This window comes from Pempheris klunzingeri, chromosome 11, assembly GCF_042242105.1.
Source record: "Pempheris klunzingeri isolate RE-2024b chromosome 11, fPemKlu1.hap1, whole genome shotgun sequence".
Lineage (NCBI taxonomy): Eukaryota > Metazoa > Chordata > Actinopteri > Acropomatiformes > Pempheridae > Pempheris > Pempheris klunzingeri.
In genome coordinates this window covers 19,990,732-20,008,472 of record NC_092022.1, presented here as the reverse complement: position 1 = coordinate 20,008,472, position 17,741 = coordinate 19,990,732, and the positions used below count along the sequence as shown (strand labels likewise).

The following is a 17,741-nucleotide window of genomic DNA, read 5'->3' as shown; positions in this document are numbered from 1 at the left end:
TCCACCACTGGCTACAAGCAGTCTGAGGCACTAAAGGGACCCCTGTCACAGTCCTGTTGGTGCAGCTACCTGTGCAGGAGCCTGAACGATGACAGTCTGAGCCACCAGCTGTAATCAAGCCCCCTTAGCTGGAGGGAAGTCTGTCTAAAGGCACCACAGCGGACCTGCAGCCTTTATTTATACAGTCGCAATTAAAATCCCGTTTCTCCCCATTATCACCGCTGCCTGCCGAGCGGCGGTGACTCCCCACCTCTCTCGCCGACCCTGGCCCTCCTCCCTGCCTCCTTTCCCCTCCCTCTCTCCCGCACGCATGCATACAGACCGACAGGCTACGCGACCCCCCTCCCCCCCCTTCCATCATTTTCCCATCTCTTACTCACTCTCTTCCCTACAACAAACATGGCCGCGAAATCTGACGGTGCACCCGTCTCTCTACGAAACGAAATCCCACCCGAGTGTCCTTCCAGGTCGGACCCGCGGCCTCCCCAGCGACGTGTGGCCGAGCAGCGCTACTCCCTCCCGGACTGCTGCTGGACGCTGTGCGCCCTTTTGGTCTTCTTCTCGGACGGGGCCTCAGACCTGTGGCTGGCCGCGGACTACTACCTGAGGAGGGACTACTGGTGCTTTGCTCTGACTCTGGTCTTTGTGATAGTCCCGTCCGCCGTCGTGCAAGTGTTGAGCTTCCGATGGTTCGCCTACGATTTCTCGGAAACCGTCGAGAGCGGCACGGCTGCGGCCGCCGTGGTGGCGGCGTCGGGAGCGGAGGAGAGCGACTTCAGCACCAAGGACAGCGGCGAGCGGGGCGCTGGCCGCTCTGCCGCGGCCGGGGTGCTGCCGGGGCCGGGCACCGGGGGAGGAGCCCGGGGCTGCTGCAGAGTTTTCATGTGGCTCTTCCAGGCCATCATTCACATCTTTCAGCTGGCACAGGTCTGGAGGTAAGTCTGAACTCTCATAACGTGATCTGAGAGGAGAGGGGAACTACACATTCTCAGCCTTTGTGTGTGTGTGTGTGTGTGTGTGTGTGTGTGTGTGTGTGTGTGTGTGTGCACATGCAGCCTCCACAGCCCAGCATCACTCCCTGTAGCCAAACGCTTATGAAATCATTCACGGAGGACTGTGCCCAAAATGCCAGAATGTCTTTTTGTATTGTTTGACGTTTCTCCCCCAGCTTGGAAAGGGACAATCAGACTCCACCCACTCCTCCCCCCTCAGCCCCCTGACAAGCTTTTAGGTCAATCATCTCCTGGGAAATTCATCAACTCGTCCACACCAATCGCCTTATATAGAAAAATAAAAACCTCTTTGTCTTGTGGGGTTTGGCCAAGACAGAAGAAAATGAATAGTCATAAATGCCATGAGCGTTGCCTCCTATTTGCAGTGATGTGTGAACCCGCCTCTGCTCACTGTTTAGTGTATTTCCAGATCTTAGCTTGGGGCTCCTTCTCTTATGTTTGTAAAATCCATATGCTCAAGTCTCCCAGCGCTTTTTAGATCGCACGCCTGTCTCTCTCCACTGACTCCCAACATGTTTAATTAGCAGGCAACGCCGTGAGACTGAAAACAAGCCAGTGTACACTTTGTTTGACATTACTCTCACTTGGATGGTAGTAGGTCTGTAGGTCAGCTACTCAGTCAGTGATGGTGAGGCAGCGCTCAAGCCTGGAGTGCTCTGATAGGTTTTGACAGGCTTGAACTGCTGCCAGTCAGGGGGAGGCATTCAGCTGAACGGTGGTGGGAGGAGGGAGGACAAAACGTGATGATACTCAAAGGCAAGTTGTGTTTTATAGTCAAACGGGGATGTCACAGAAACACAAATTATGTGTAATGATGAGATCGGATGCAAATCAATTGTTTGATTTATTGGTAGGCCTCAGTCTGTGTCTGCCTTTGTGGTTTCTCTCTTCCTGCCTCTTTAGACTGCCCTATGGGTAATATATATTGATTCTTTATTTCCTCCTGTAGACTTCTATGTGTATGTGTGTGTGTGTGTCTCTCTGTGTGTGTGTGTGTGTGAGTGTGTCCAGGAGCACATTAAAACATTGTGGCAGCACAGAATTACCGGTAATGCCATTAAAGCTGTTGTGTGTGTGTGCTCCGTTCATCGCTACTGCTCTCAGACCAGCGTGTCTGCACATTAAGAGGATTACCGCCGTGTGTTTTACCCTCAGCTGTTAACTCAGGAATGATCCGTCACTGATACACAGTTAGTCAGGTGAACCGGGATCAATTTGGGCCGGCTACCAGAATTAAATGTCAGGGCACACGAGATGGGATATGGGGTTGTGTTACAGATACAGTGCACGCCATGAAACTGTATGTGTGTGTGTGTGTGTGTGTGTGTATGTGTGGCTCAGTCTTTGACCCTCATTACTGCTACGTATCATCTATTTTCTCAGTGTGTTACATCCCAAGGCACACTTTGTGTAGCAGGAACCAGGAGAAAAAAGGGTTACACAAACTCTCTCGTGGTTCACTGGGCTTGTTGACATAGGGCTCTTCTGACCCATCTCCCCGAGGCAATTACTGAGACATTTATGGCATCAGCCCTCCATGGCTACCACCACTCGTTTTCTAACAGTCAGGAGCTGCGTAATGACAGAGGTGATGAATTACACATTGCATATTTGCATGGTACAAACAGATATCGCTTGTGAACACATCTTGTGCAGAAATATGTTGGCTCAGTGTGTGAACCTGTCTCTTGGTTATACAAGGTCATTATGAAACAAGTTCAGACGGGGGTGTGACTGCATGTCAGTTAAGCTCGGGAGTTCAACGAGGGGATTTATAGCGAGCTCTTTTTCCCCCGCCTAACCTTCAGTCTGAAGACTGGATTTGAGAGCATTTACTTGGATGTCTTTTCTCTCCGCAGCCCCTCATGTTTAGCTTTTTTCTGCAGCCTTTCTGACTGATTTTATTTCAAGAGAGATTGCAGACAAGCTCTATATTCTCACCCCCCCGGATGCCTGTACTAAAATTAAAACCACAGAGCTGCTTAGTTCGGTTTCAGTCTAATCTAAATCCCAGTGGAGCAGGCAACCAGCTTTTTGGCAAGAACTACAGACAGCTCCCAGAGTTTGAAATAATGAGTTATGACTTCTGAGAGTCGGTGTTTGATGTCCAAAAGTTTTTGAAGCACAGTGCTCAGACCTAAAAGTCTGCTCAATCTCACTTTTTCCCAACAAAACTCAATGCACTGATGAATTGCCTCTGAAAATCGTCTGCCTCTGATACACAGGTACGTCCACGCCCTGTATTTGGGCGTGCAGAGCCGCTGGCACAGAGACCCAGAGCGCCGTCACTACTACTGGCGCATGATGTTTGAGAGTGCGGATATCAGCATGCTGCGTCTGCTCGAGTCCTTCCTGAAGAGCGCCCCTCAGCTGGTGCTGCAGCTCAGCATCATGATCCAGGCCAGTCAGGTGCTGCCTCTACAGGGTGAGTGCCACAAAATGACCAATCGCCACGTCAGCCAGTCAGTCGTGTGTCTGCAGCCCACACTGTGCATGATGAGTCGCCTGTCTGACCCCCACAGAGCAGAGACATGTATATTCTTGTACTGTGCTAGATGGTAAGACAGCTACCCCGGAGCCATTTGCATCCCGTCTACCTTCTATTGCTCAGTCTCTCTCTCTCTCTCTCTCTCGTCTCACCTCCCCCTCCCTCTGTCTCTCCAGGGCTTTCAGCTTCTGCCTCACTGATATCCCTCGCCTGGATGATCGCCTCCTATCAGAAAGTCCTGAGGGACTCCCGAGACGATAAGCTGCCCATGACCTACAAGGCCGTCATAGTTCAGATTCTGTGGCACCTGTTCACCATCGGTGCTCGCACCCTGGCCTTCGCCCTGTTCGCCTCTGTGTTCCAGCTTTACTTTGGCATCTTCATTGTCGCTCACTGGTGCATCATGACGTTTTGGATAATTCAAGGCGAAACAGACTTCTGCATGTCCAAGTGGGAGGAGATAATCTACAACATGATGGTGGGCATTGTGTACGTGTTCTGCTGGTTCAGCGTGAGAGAAGGGCGCACTCGCTGCAGGATGCTCATCTACAGCCTGACTGTGTTCGTTGAGAACGTGGCGCTCACCACTGCCTGGTACCTGTACCGCGGCCCTCGTACCTCAGACTTCTATGCCGTCATCATGGTGTGTGTGGTGGCCAGCAGCTACGCTCTGGGCACCTTCTTCATGTTTGTGTATTACTGTCTGCTGCACCCTGACGGCCCTGTCTCAGGGTGGGGTTATATCGTGGAGAAGGAGGTGCCTGTGGAGTCGCTGGTCTCCCCGGCATCCAGCCTCCCCCCTGACCTGGTGAGCAGCCCCCCCAGGACCCTTCAGAGAACTAAAGGGCCAGACAGAGAGCAGGGGTCGGGGGTAGATGGAGACGTGTTTCAGGTACGACCACCTCGGGGAGCTCAGGCCCCGGTGCCCAACCTCACACCCAGGACAGAGGGGCCTGTCATCCGAATAGACCTGCCCAGGAAGAAGTACCCCGCCTGGGACGCTCACTTCATCGACCGCCGACTGCGTAAAACCATCCTGGTGCTCGAAAGCGCTGCCCCGGTCACGCCAAGGATTCAATACCGCTGTCTGGGCACACCCAAAGAAGTGATGGAGTACGAGACCACCGTGTGAGGTGCTGAAGGTGCTGTGACCCAGCTCGCCGCTGTGTGGACACCCTGCCTGAAACAAAACGGCAGGTGGATGACTCTCACGAGCGGTCTGCTTCAGCCCCACGCCTCCTTGATTGCTCTCCGTGCTATCAGGCAGAGGAGACAAACAGGAGAAGAAAGGGACGGACTGTGGTGTCTTTATTTTTTACAAAGGCAAAGTGCTGTGATGTTGTCTAATGATGGTGCATATTTGGGTTTCTGTATCATTTCTCAGGTCAGGGTGTGGTACAGGAAGAGGTCGACATCAGCAGCAAAGGGCGCTGTCCAGAAACTTAGGTGGGCAGAGAGGTGGACCTGTACGATTATCAATCAGAGGCAGAAAGTCCTCCTCAGTAAAGGTGCTTCAGCACAACCTCTCAAGGCGGTCGACACCAGAGACGAGCCTTCAACATGCCTGATTATTTATGGCAGCTACAACCGAAACGCCATCAAACGAGACGCAGAAGAGTGCGTAGGAGAGGCGTTTAAAGATGGAAAACTCGCACAAACTCGCCATTTCAAACACAGTCAACAGTAAACAAAACACAGGCACTGATAATCATAATCATCATTTTCCATAGCTACTCACTCATGTTGACGGAGTCTCTGCGGATGCTGCTTCAAATCTGAACGGCGGTTCAAAAGCAACATTTGAGTTGAATGTAAAAACAGTTGAAAATGTGGTTATTTGTGACAAGGCTTTGAGCATTTTCATGCTGTTTAGTGGGATTTACGACATTCCTGTGGTACTATATTTGTTTCTTTGAGGTAAACTAGAACAAAAAAAGAGATTTGTGTGCGTTTACAAGCAGTCTGTTGTTTCTGGCCATCACTATTATTCTAATAAGATGCACCTTCTCTCAGAATGTGTATGTGCTGAACAGTAGCTACATTATGATTTACATTTACATTCGCAAGATGTATTCTACTGATAGGACTCTCCACAGTTGTATTTTCATACGGCATCCTCCTTCCACAGAAAAGAAACCGGGACAGACATTAACTTCCATGTAAATTAAACTGTACAATGAGGAGGAAGTCACAGAGGGACAGCACTGTCAGTGATTGTACCGTATCCATATTTTGTTGTCTGAAAAGGTCAAAAAAAAAAAAAAAATAGCTGCAGACTGCAAACAGAATAGCTTTGATATTATTGATGGTGCAGGCATGTGGACTTTTTAAAACACTTTATTTTGCAGGTCTGTTATTCTTCGAAACGTTCCTAGAAATTAGTACTCAATTTGGTGCTCTATAGGAACTCTATTTAACTAACTATTGGTAATTTAATTTGCCGTATATGTTGAATTTCATACTCGCTCATAGACAAATTGCCCATTTTTGTTGTACACTGAAAGAGTCAAAGTTTCACTAGCTTAGCATATTAAAGTTAATGATTTATTGTAATTTATTATCTTTAATTTAATTACAATTAGTGCTAAGTTAATTCCAGGATCTTTCCCGGAAATTATGGAGAATTTAAGGACCTGTAAAATAAAGCGTTACTTATGAAGCATACTTTATTTTATCAGGGTTGTTTTTCTATAGGATAGTCACAAGAGGGAAAATTCTGAACTTTGTGTGTGTCTGTGTGTGTTTGTGTGTATGTGTGTGTGAGCTCACATACCAGCATGTGTATGGGTGTGTGTGTATGTCTGTGTGTGTAGGGGGGGAGGAGTCCTGCCACATGCATTTTGCAATCGGGTCACTGGGCTATGACAGTTTTGTTGTAAACACTGTCCAGTCAACTCATTTTCCCCCAGATGACACTGAAATAAAAACAAATAGCCCACAGAGCACCTTTACCACCTCTGTTGCAGTAACAAAGCCAGAAGGGCTTCAGATGTGGCGCTTAAATGCGTCACATAACAACCACGCGGTGCACCATGAGATGGGCTTGTGGCAGGAGCCGGGCGGGGCTGTACCTCAAACACAAAGCTAGAATCAAAAAGCCTTAAACTGGTTATACCAGACTGTTGCTGTTCAGAGCAAGAAAAAGAAACAGAGATCGACAAGAAGGTGAAGACAATTTCATTATGTTGTTGTTGCTAAAATAAAGAGCAATGTGTTTACCTGACTTTTGCTGTTAGTGCCTTTTTACCCAGAAACAAGACATTAGATAGATAGATAGATAGATAGATAGATAGATAGATAGATAGATAGATAGATAGATAGATAGATAGATAGATCGATCTAAGGAGGCAGATTGCTCTGATTGGATTGAGACTTAATCCCATCTCTACGTTGCAGTGGATTAGCAGCCCTGAACTTGTCACCACTACCTCCTATGTATATCCACAGAGGTCAGTGACCTCTCAGCAGAACACACTTGTCGCACTGTTATCGTATATTGTCGTTATTGTAATTCTCCTGAACTGCAAAGGAAGGGAGGTTCAGGATTTCCATCGCTCTATTCTATTGATCACTTCCACTCAGGAGATGGAAAAGCTTTCACGCATCACTTTCTGTCTCAGAGAAATAGGCTCCGGCTTCATGTTTGCAAGTCAATGAGGTGTGAAGGCAAAATGAAAATACTGTGCAAACTGTCCCATTAACTCCTGTTGCTGCAGTGAAATGAGAGAACAAGCAGCCAAGCTGTTTGCTGGAGCTCCTCTTTGATCTCACAATCACAGTTTCACATTCCCCTGACTTGTTCACAAATGCTAAATAGATAGCTGGAGCCATTTGCTCAGAGGGAAAACACTCCGATGTGAAAACATTTTTGGAATCCACAGACCTGCCTGAACCTTTCTTACACTCAGCAGAGAGACAGAATGTACCAGTAGACAACTTGTTTTGAAGGCATCTGGACCAAAATCCATTTATCAACAAGTTATTATGAATAACAACAGCAGTTTGGATGGATTATTGTAAAAATCACATACTGACTTACATGACTTATTAACATAAATAACACAGTTGAGTGTTTATTACAATGTGAGAAACTGTGAGCATTTATCAATAGATTATCAAACAGAAAGCATTAACACCAGCCGAAAGAATTCTTCACAACCTGGCAGCCTGTTTAAATGTTCTATAAAGCATTAGTGAATGATTTACTAAGACTCAATAAAGCCATTGGTCACTGCTCATTAGTGGAAGATGAACTCAGATCTTTTACTTGAATAAAAGTAGTAATACCACAATGGAGAAATACTATCTTCAAAGTAAAAGTCCTGCATTCATTTTTACTGAAATTAAAGACCAAGTATCATGATCAAAATGCACTTAAAGTACCAAAACCTGGTAATATATAATTTCTATATGGCTGAGTAGCTTGTGGATTTACCCCAGAGGATCAGTAAAGTCTTATCTTAACCAAAAATGATACACAATATTTGATCATATTTTGTATAATTAATCTAAATATATATATGCATACAGTAGAAGAAAATGAGAATGTAAAGTAAAAATGATAACTAAAACTAGAACTTAATCAGTAAATTAAATTAGTTGAATTTGGTGAATATTTCTTTGTCTCTGGTGTCCCGCCCACTATCCCACTACACCCAATCACCAACGAGCAACAAGAATATTTCCGCATATTTTGTCTGTCATCCAATCACCTACGAGCTCTTACACAGTATGGTTCGCAGAATTACCACACAGCCAATCAGCGCATAGAGGGGCGGGGCCAGCGCGCTGGTACCAGTAGCTCTTTCCCTTTGAGTCCAACGGCTTCATTTCAAACTAGAATGGCGACCGCTGTCTGCGGTCTGCAGTCCACCGGCAGCAGCTCTGCTAAACCAGCCAGGACACACCGGGAGCGCCGGCGGAGAGCGAAGGATTCGAGACGGAGACAGGCGGCTCTTTTGTTCCTCAGTAATATTTCACTCGACGGACGGCCCAACAGCCAGTTTAGCGATGGAAATACCGACCAAAACGTCGCCGAGGAGCAGCGACTCGGGGACAGAGTCGGTGGCGGCACCGTCTCGCCCCTGCCGGCGGATATCCACGGAGCGGTCACCGAGGTGACAGAGCCCGCTGCGGCCGGTGGCGGCTCGTCCTCCAGCTGTCCAGCGGTGGTCAGTCCTAACGTCACCCGGTCTTCTATGGTAATGTCTCCGGGACCTGTTGGGGCAAGTGCTGTGGGGGCCAACGAGGTATTTCTGGAGGGCAGCAGTGCGACCGAGGCTCTAACCCCGGACACCCCAGTGTCTCCTGTGGCCACCGGACACCAGCCCTGCTCCCGTGTCAGGTCTACGCCCGCCGTGCTGAGCCCGGTCCCGACCGGCAATTCTCTGGATTCACGACAGAGGTGAGCACACCCGGGGCCGGTGTCTCACCACGGGCCTTCAAACAGGCTACCGGCTTCCGCAGAAAATGAAACCAGCCTTTTTCCTTTAACCGATGTGTCATATGTTGGATATTATTAGCGTCTGCTGGCTTTTTGCCTGCTTTAAAATAAGAAGTAACTCTGTGCTGTGAGGTGTTGTTTGGGGACAGCAGATGATAAAATCCAACCCTCTGTTGCAGACTTTGGCTTTACCTCCAAATATGTTTTATTAGAGGGTTTACATCATTGAAACAGTCCAGATTAAAGAGTCATATCACAAGGAGGCCCTTATTGTTTGGTTGATGTTATATCAGCATAATTGAAGTGATCTTTGTATCTTTTCCTGGTTTCTGCTCAGGTTGAGGAATGTCTCTGGTTCTCCTGGACCCAAGGTGCCAAAGAAAGTCCACTTCATCAAGAGTATGAGGCAGTATGATACTAGGGGGTGTAGGTGAGTCTGAAAAACACATTTGCACATACAAGTACATGTACATACTGTATATGGTAGAGGAGTCCTCCTAAGTTAAGGCTCCTCTACTCAGAAATGTAAAAACACAAAGGCTGTTTTATTTTGGAATAGGTCTAACTCATAACCAGCCTTACGCTGCTCCTGCTGGTATTGTAATAAGCTGCTTAACTCTGGAGCAGAGACTTAGTTTGGTCTGCAGAGGAATAACAGCAGTACAGCTGCTGAGTGGTGATTGCTACAGTGAATTTAATCACCCTTGGATGCTTTGCAAAAGCCAAAAGAGGTGCACTGAGGAAATGTAACACCCTACTGCACCAGTAACAGTAAGGTAACCCCAAAGCCAGATGGCACTGAAATATCACACTGTCGTTCGTTGTCCAGTAGAAAACAAGAGTGTGACAGTGTTTTCGTTTGGATTCATTTTGTTGAATAATTTCTTACTCTGTCTGTAGACACTGAAAAAACATGTCATATAGTTTTTTCTGTTTTTCCCCACTAGCCAAACCATGTGTGTTTGACTCCCATTTTTGCATTTCAACATTTCATGCCCACATACGTGATTATGTGTCATGTGTTTTCTGCTTGTGTGCAAAACAGTGATGTAGCAATCCTAAAACCGCCCCACAGACTTTCTTTCTGTTTGAGGCAGCATCAAAGTGCGCGGTACTTACTGAGCAGAGGCAAAGCTATCTGGGTTATATAACTAAGTAGATTTCTGTGTTGCGATATTGTCCCCTGTAAGAGATTTGATATCTCTCCCTGAAGGCCACAGACTGCTGACTGTATGTTGTTGGCTGGTGTTTTGTGGGGAGCTGAAGCCTGGTGTGTGTGTGTGTGTGTGTGTGTGCAGTCTTCTTGGTTGCCAACAGCATTGTTGTGTTTAGTGGTTGTGGTGCTGTTGTTGACTAGACTGTGAGTGGTGTGTCCACATTTTTGCCAGAACAATAGAGTTGTAGTCAGTGCGCGCTGCGTTTGTTGGTTTCTTGACGCTGGCTTTAACCAGTCCAGCTCTCAGCCACCGTCTGTGCCTCTCACACTACCTCGCTGAGATGAGCATTTTTCTAAACATGTGACCTGTGAACAGTATTCTGTCTGCTGAAGAGCTGCAATGATTAATTGACAAGTATTTGATAGTTGTTGTATTGTTTTATTTATCATACACTGGGTGGTTCTAATTTCTCTGGTGCTTATATTTTGCTGCTTGCCCGGTCTTACATTACAGTAAACGAGACAGATGGATTTGATCATGTTTAATTCGCCACAGTTGTAGGAACCCTGAATATATTTTTTCAGAACAAATGGGATTGCGAGTGTAAATGGCCTAAATGGTCTGTACTTGTATAGTGCCTTTCTAGTCATTTTGACTACTCAAAGCACTTTTACATTACATCCTCATTCACCCATCGTTCATTCAGGAGGAATGTAAGTCGGAGGAGACTGTTCTTTCACACACACCGTAGCTGAGCTTCAGGAGCAAGTTGGTTCAGTGTTTTGACCAAGGACACTTTGACATGCTGACTTAGAGGAGCCGACCATCCTGTTAAAGGAAGGCCCCTTACTGATCAATCTGCTGGTTATCTTCTAAGTTAATCGATCAATTGTTTGATCTGGTTTCATGAGAAAATAGTGAAAGATGTCTGTCACATTTTCCCAGAGTCCAAGTGGACACCTTCAGTGTTGTTTTGTCCGACCAGCAGTCAAGAACCAGAAAAAACATTTGGAACCACAACATAAGCTGTAGGCCTTTTCCCATTATCTATTGGAAATAGTTATCTGATTAGCACTCATCTGTTGGTTGACTGATTGCTTCAGCTCTCTTATCTCTGTGACTTGAATTTTGTGGATGTACATGAGAAGCACAGCCCGGGGCTCAGGTCCCCCCTTTCCTGTTTGGAGCTTTAGAGTGGTGGAGGTGGCTGTTTGGCTTCGATAGTGACGTAGATCATCATAGAAGTGACTCTGTGACTGATTTTGCTGTCACTGCAGCCCCAGCACTGATGAATATCCTGTGTACAGTAGCTGCAGAGTAGCAGCGACTGTAGTTGCTGCTTGTAGACTGACACACCATCTGTTTTGTCTGCCTGTACTTGCTGTGTCCTGCAGGATCGTGCTGATTTGTGCCAAGCGGTCGCTATATGCTGCTTTCTCAGTGCTGCCGTATGGAGAGAGTGCTCACCTCAGGTACAAAGAAAGCACCCTCCCAAGCAGAGAGCACCCACCCTTTGCTTTTATGTTTTCATCATCCTCCAATGTGATCCATATCATTCCCAGGACAGGGCTGTGTGTGTGTGTGCGTGTGTGTGTGCATCGTGTGGTGAAAATAACATAAATGTGACTCTTTCTGAACAGTGATCCTAAGCTGGAGGCTCAGAGGCAAAGGCTGTCTTCTGTGGTGGCGGCTGACCTGCTGCCCTCACTGGAAGGTGTGGAGCTGGGAGCCTGTGGCAAGGTAACTGTGTGTCTGACACAAAGAAGCACGATGAGAAACAGAAATACTCGAATGACTCGAATTCATTGGCTTGATTCATCTCATTTCCTCCCGTCAGACGGTGTCGTATGCTCAGTTGCTTTTCCCGACCAATGCCTTGGTGAGACAGAAGAGCAGCGGCACGTCGGAGAACAGCACAGCGCAGACCCCCCAGTCACGTTTCCGTGGCAACGGGCAGAGGAACTTCACCCCTGCTCGCCCGAACAACAGTGCTGCACAGGACCCATGTATGGCACAAAAGACACACGCCTGCTCCTCCACTGTTTAATTGACCTCTGTCATTGTTACCATTAACCTGTAATTTATGACATTGTGTATGTTTTTCATTTGCACCTTCCTGTTATTATATATTTGCACTCTTCCTACATTGTGCTCTAAGCATAGTACAACAGTTTCCCTCTAGATAAAGACGTTCTGTCTTATTACACACACTGTTTTTGTGTGTTTTTCAGGCGTAGAGGAGGTGGCCGAGTATGATCCCAACCTGCTCAGTGACCCTCAGTGGCCCTGCGGGAGGCACAAGAGGGTTCTGATATTTGCATCATACGTGGTGAGAGTCTGGTCTTTTCATTCTTTACACGCATTACAGTCGTCCTTCTCCTGGAAGCTCAGGTCTTAAACATCACGTAAATGGGAAACCTAGTTTTTCATCATGGGTGTACACAGAAGTCAGAATAAATGCAGCTTGAAATAAGAAAGCCATGCAGGTTAAGGCACAGAATGACTTTCCTTATTTGTTTCAGAAGTCAGGAGCAGGGAATTTGTCTTATGAATATTCTGATGCAGCCTCTGATCTGACCTGCAGCCCCTTTTTATTAGAGTAAAATACACCCATTCTGCCCTGTTCACATGATTTTATTGCTGCCGAGCAGATCGTGTCACAAGACTGTAACGTCTAGCATGAATGCGTGTGTGTGAAAAAAGACAGTTCATAAGCGAAGCTGTAAAGATTTATTGTAGCTGTAATCCCTGCTGACACAAGGTTCTTCTGTACTGACACACTGTTTTGTTTTTCATCCCTGCAGACAACTGTTATTGAGTACGTGAAACCATCTGACCTGAAGAAGGACATGAACGAGACCTTCAAGGAGAAGTTTCCTCACATCAAGCTGACTCTGAGCAAGATAAGAAGGTACAGATAAATGACGCTGCCCGCTGGGTATTTGAATTCCCCCCTCAGAGCCGTTTGAAGGTTGAACCTCGTGGTGCCTCTTCACATTGCCGTGTGGTTTTTAATCTGGTTCAGATAAGTGACACGTGTGAAAACTGATCAGCAGGGGTGACTTCTCCCCTCCTCTCCCCTCAGCCTGAAGAGGGAGATGCGGGCCGTGAGCGAGGAGTTCGTTCTACAGCCGGTCACCATAGCGATGGCTTTCGTTTACTTTGAGAAGCTAGTGCTGCAGGGTCGCCTCAACAAGCAGAACAGGAAGCTGGTGGCGGCGGCGTGCGTACTGCTGGCTGCAAAGATCAGCAGTGATCTGCGGAAGCCAGAAGTCAAACAGCTCATTGATGTAAGTGAAGTCTCCACAGAAACATAAAACAAAGCACGACATGTTGACCTTTAACCTGCCACGCTCCTCATACCAACACGACGAGGGTCACCAAAGTAGAAAAACCTGCTCACCAGCTAACCAGCTCAGTGTTATGTACCAGACGATATTCCCTTATTGTTCAGGAGTGGAAACAGGAAACAACATACTGGTAGGGGACAAATGTAGATTTTTTTTTTTTTTTTGGTTTCCTAGTTTTGCATGAATGCCTTAGAATACTGTTCTGGTGTCCATCTACATAAATGGAGACAAAGCAGTAGTGTCAGTGTTTAGAGGCAGAGCAGACGGGGGCACTGATACAGCAGCCTGATAGAGAAGAACCACAGACTCTGAGCAGGAACCCACCTCAGCTCTCCCAGTAAAGTCTCGCTCTTATCTGACTCACAAACTCACACACGTCCTGTCCTGGTCCGCAGCTCATTTTAGTTCTCGTGGTTCTTTACTCTTCGGCACCACTAACAACGTGCTCTCTGCTTGTGTCATATAGGCCACAGTGTTGGACAGTCAACCTGCTGCTGTCAATCAAACAAGTGCAGACATTATTTGTTGACTGAAAAAAAAGGAACGACTAAATGTTATTTCAGTTGGACTTCAATAGAGGAGTCTGTCAATAATTGGCTTTTTTACAAAAGCAAGAAGAGCAATGCTTGTTTAATTTTGTTGTATGCTTAATTATTTTTTGTTATCCCGAGAAAATGAGCTTTGTTATCTCAAGATAATGAGATAATCAGCTCGCCATTATGAGAAAACAAAAGGTTGTTTCTTTTCCTCCTAGTTCTTACCAGTGTTTATTATAGTGTTTATCAGGCATCAGGAGTGCGATACCAGCATGCATATGTTGGAGGTAGGGGAAAGGATCAGATAGAAGCATTTACTGTTCATATAGGTCGTTCTCGGCAGAGTAACAATAAGCTAGCGGTCTGTGGGTAAAGAGAGGCACAAACACTCTGCTACTGCCCTCCACTGATCTGGACTGGATCCAACACTGATCCGTTTACAAGCAGACAATCACTGCCAGAAAGAGTTGATTCTACTTCAGTACTTGATCATGTGAAATGTGACTGTATTCTGTGTGGGTCACATGTTGGTGGCGTCTTGACGACTGTAGGAACTGATTTAAGATGGAAATGTCAGACCAAAGAGACGTGTTCAGCTTAAATCAGTTGTCAAGACACCAGCTATACATGCTGGTGTGGCAGCCCTGATGCCTGATCAACATCTTAACTAATAAAAGGAAACAGGCTGATTATCTTGTTGTCTTGAAATAACAAAGCTTGTTTTCTGTAAATAACTTGTGATGTCAAGATAATAGCGTCAAACAAAAATAATTTTGAGCGTTGCTGTTCTCAGCTTCTGTTCGACTTCGACTTCCGCCGTCAAACTTAGTCCACGCGACAGCAGGACAAAGTAAAAGCTGTAGGAGAGTGAATGGTGAGGCTGTTGTCAGTGAGATGATGAGCCTGTGAGTCACAGCGTGAAGGCCATTTGCATCCCACACGGGAATGGCGGACTCCGCCACCAACAATGACTATTATCTGGAGCAGTAATTACAGCAATTGTTGGGAAAAAGTCAACCATAAATAGTATCAAAAACAGATTTCATAAAATTTTAAAGATTAGTTAGTTTACATTCATTTAGCTGCAGAGGCCTCGGCTACAGTCAGAGGGATTTTATTCATGTATAATTCTTCATTTTGATCTTCCTGCATATAAAAAAATTTTCATTCACAGCTGTGCATTAATCCCAAGTCTTCATGAGCTCTTTTGACATAATAAACATTTCTAATGGATACATGAAAATCAAACTACAGACAAGAAACACCATCAACCATGATTCATTTCAGTATTTCAGTGTGTGAGATCCTCTGTATTTAGTTTTTTACATTTTTAGACTCTAACCACATCGTATCTCTCTGTTTTTCTCCCTGTGGATGAGCAGAAGCTGGAGGAACGTTTCCGTATAAACAGACGAGAGTTGATTCCTCTGGAGTTCCCGGTGCTGGTTGCCTTGGAGATGGGACTTTACCTTCCCGAGAGCAAGGTCATGCCCCACTACCGCAGACTGGTGCAGCAGGGTTAGACTGACACTCCAGTGCTTTCATTAATAACATCAGCAAGTGTGTGTCCTGGTGAAGTAATTAGGACTTTGAATTAAGGCTGAGCGATTCTGAGCGAAAACATATGATCATGATCGTTTATATGTCTCCGCCCCGGCGACAACTGTGGTCTGAGGCATTATGGTTTCAGGTTGTCCGTCCATCCGTCCGTCCGTCCGTCCCATTCTTATAAACGCGATATCTCAGGAACGCCTTGAGAGAATTTCTTCAAATTTGGCACAAACGTTCACTCAAGAATGAGCCGATAATAATGTGGTGGTCAAAGGTCACGATCTGTGACATCACAGGCAGCAACTCAAGAATTCCCAAGCTAATTATGACGTGCACAAAACGGTGCAGGGAAGACATTTTATACCCAAAAGGTCAAAGGACATCAAAATGTTCTGCAGAGACACTTTTCTGGGTGTTAACTCAGGAACAGAAGGGGAGACTGTTACCATATTTCACATTTAGTCAGATAATGAATTTATTTCAGTTTCCGTATTAATCCATAAGGATACTTATCACTATATATAATTAGATGATGCTGCCAGTTTGAAGAGCATCCTGATAAAGGCTAAAGCCTGAGTAATCCAGATATAGTTCATTAACATAAAAAATAAGATAACATAATGTTTAAAGAACATTTCACGTTGTGTTTTCATCCTCTTGTTGTGGTTGCTCAGATGTTTTCCAGTAGATATCAGAACCACTTCCATAGAAGTGATGTCACATCTGTCCAGTTTCCTCAGCCTCGGAGCATCACGCAGACTTTTTCGTCATTTCTCCTCTTTTCCAGGAGACGTCACTTTCTCCACCAGTAGATTCAAACAACGTACTGCATTAGTAAACAGCCGCGTACTTAAACATGCAGACTGTTGTCAGGTTTGTTTCTGCTGTTCATCTACTCATGTTGGTAACAATGTTTTCTACTTCATATAACTTTTATCATGATGATCACAAGATCGTATTATCGCTCAGCCCTACTTTAAATCAGAACTGACTGTGTGTGTGTGTGTGTGTGTGTGCGTGTGCGAATCAACCAGTTTATAAGCTGCGGTGTTTGAAACGAATAATTCTCGTACTGTTTGTTTTTTGTCAGTTGTGACTCGAGTCACTCGCTGTATATGAAGAACAACTAGTTTACACAAATATTGTGGACATGGTGGCATGTGTGTCTCCCTGAATGTCTTTTTAAGTGTTTGTACGTTCTGATGTCGATCCAGTCATGAGCTCTACGTTAGAGACGTTCACTGAGCACGTTAATTGTGCTTTTATTTTGACTCCTCGTGACCGTTTTTTTGGTACGTCCCGGTATTCTTAACCTCTATTTAAATGAAACGTATGCTGTGATGTTTGTGTCTGTGGAAAACTCTTCTCCTGCACCTTTCTCATTGCTATACACAGCCTGTATAGTATTTATTATGAATTACAAAGAAACCACACTGTTGTTTTTGTAAATGCCTTTCAAACCAACTGTGACATTGAAGCATTTTTCACCATTAGACTGAAACATGATACTGTAGACTGTGGGTGGAAGACCAGTTTAGTTTTAGTCTATAGAAGCAAGTGGCCTTTAATTTATGCTCATTTAATATTTGTACTTCTTTTCAATTTATATATTTATCTTGTTTTTAAATGTAAAGAAAATATTTGTTCAGACTCTTGCTGCAGCTGTGTGTTCACACTGTACTGATGTACAGTATCCAACCCCTGTTACACTGTAAGGAAACAGGACTGGGGAGGCGTATTTATTGTAAGTGTTTCATGTCGTTACCCAGGGATATGTTTTATGAAAAATGCACTGGATTTTATTCACCTACAGTCTGGCTAGTTATTGTACTTTTCAGTTCTCAGGAATGTTGCTTTCTCATATCTATGAATTGCTCATCAAATCTAACCCAAAGAGAAGTTTAAACGTTGTTCCTGTAGCTCCGTCATCACTGAAATCAGCTGTGCTCCATTATCAGTCAATGGAAGGGAACTGAATGTAGTGCTTTGACCGAACGGGGAATCCGACCATTGGGGCTCTTGTAGTTTGTGAACAGATGTGAGTTGTTTCTACAAGTGCCAGACGGTATTAACCCGACCGCAGTACTTAGTGTGTGCCGACTCTTTTGATTTGGATGCCATTAGGCGTATGGGAGGGAGGGAGGGGGGGAGTGCCTGAAACTACAGTGGCAGTGAAATGGTCTTAATCATAAGCTGTATTCAG

At 45.5% G+C, this 17,741-nt stretch overlaps 2 protein-coding genes across 3 annotated transcripts; both read left to right on the top strand.

The window, feature by feature from the left end:
* The first annotated feature begins 399 nt into the window (after nt 1–399).
* Nucleotides 400–4,633, top strand: xkr7a (XK related 7a). Its single transcript, XM_070840014.1, has 3 exons — nt 400–935; nt 3,239–3,438; nt 3,678–4,633. The coding sequence occupies exons 1-3, from the start codon at nt 400–402 to the stop codon at nt 4,631–4,633; spliced, it is 1,692 nt and encodes a 563-aa protein (XP_070696115.1).
* A 3,709-nt stretch (nt 4,634–8,342) lies between these two features.
* Nucleotides 8,343–16,362, top strand: cables2a (Cdk5 and Abl enzyme substrate 2a). 2 transcript variants are annotated; one of them, XM_070840314.1, is made up of 9 exons: nt 8,343–8,905; nt 9,282–9,374; nt 11,496–11,573; nt 11,742–11,841; nt 11,939–12,107; nt 12,333–12,430; nt 12,906–13,012; nt 13,187–13,391; nt 15,370–16,362. In XM_070840314.1, exons 1-9 carry the CDS (start codon nt 8,343–8,345, stop codon nt 15,508–15,510), a joined length of 1,554 nt encoding a protein of 517 aa, XP_070696415.1. In that variant the 3' UTR covers nt 15,511–16,362. The 2 variants fall into 2 exon arrangements, with proteins under 2 accessions (XP_070696415.1, XP_070696416.1); XM_070840315.1 differs by lacking the exon at nt 11,496–11,573.
* The last annotated feature ends 1,379 nt before the right edge of the window (nt 16,363–17,741 follow it).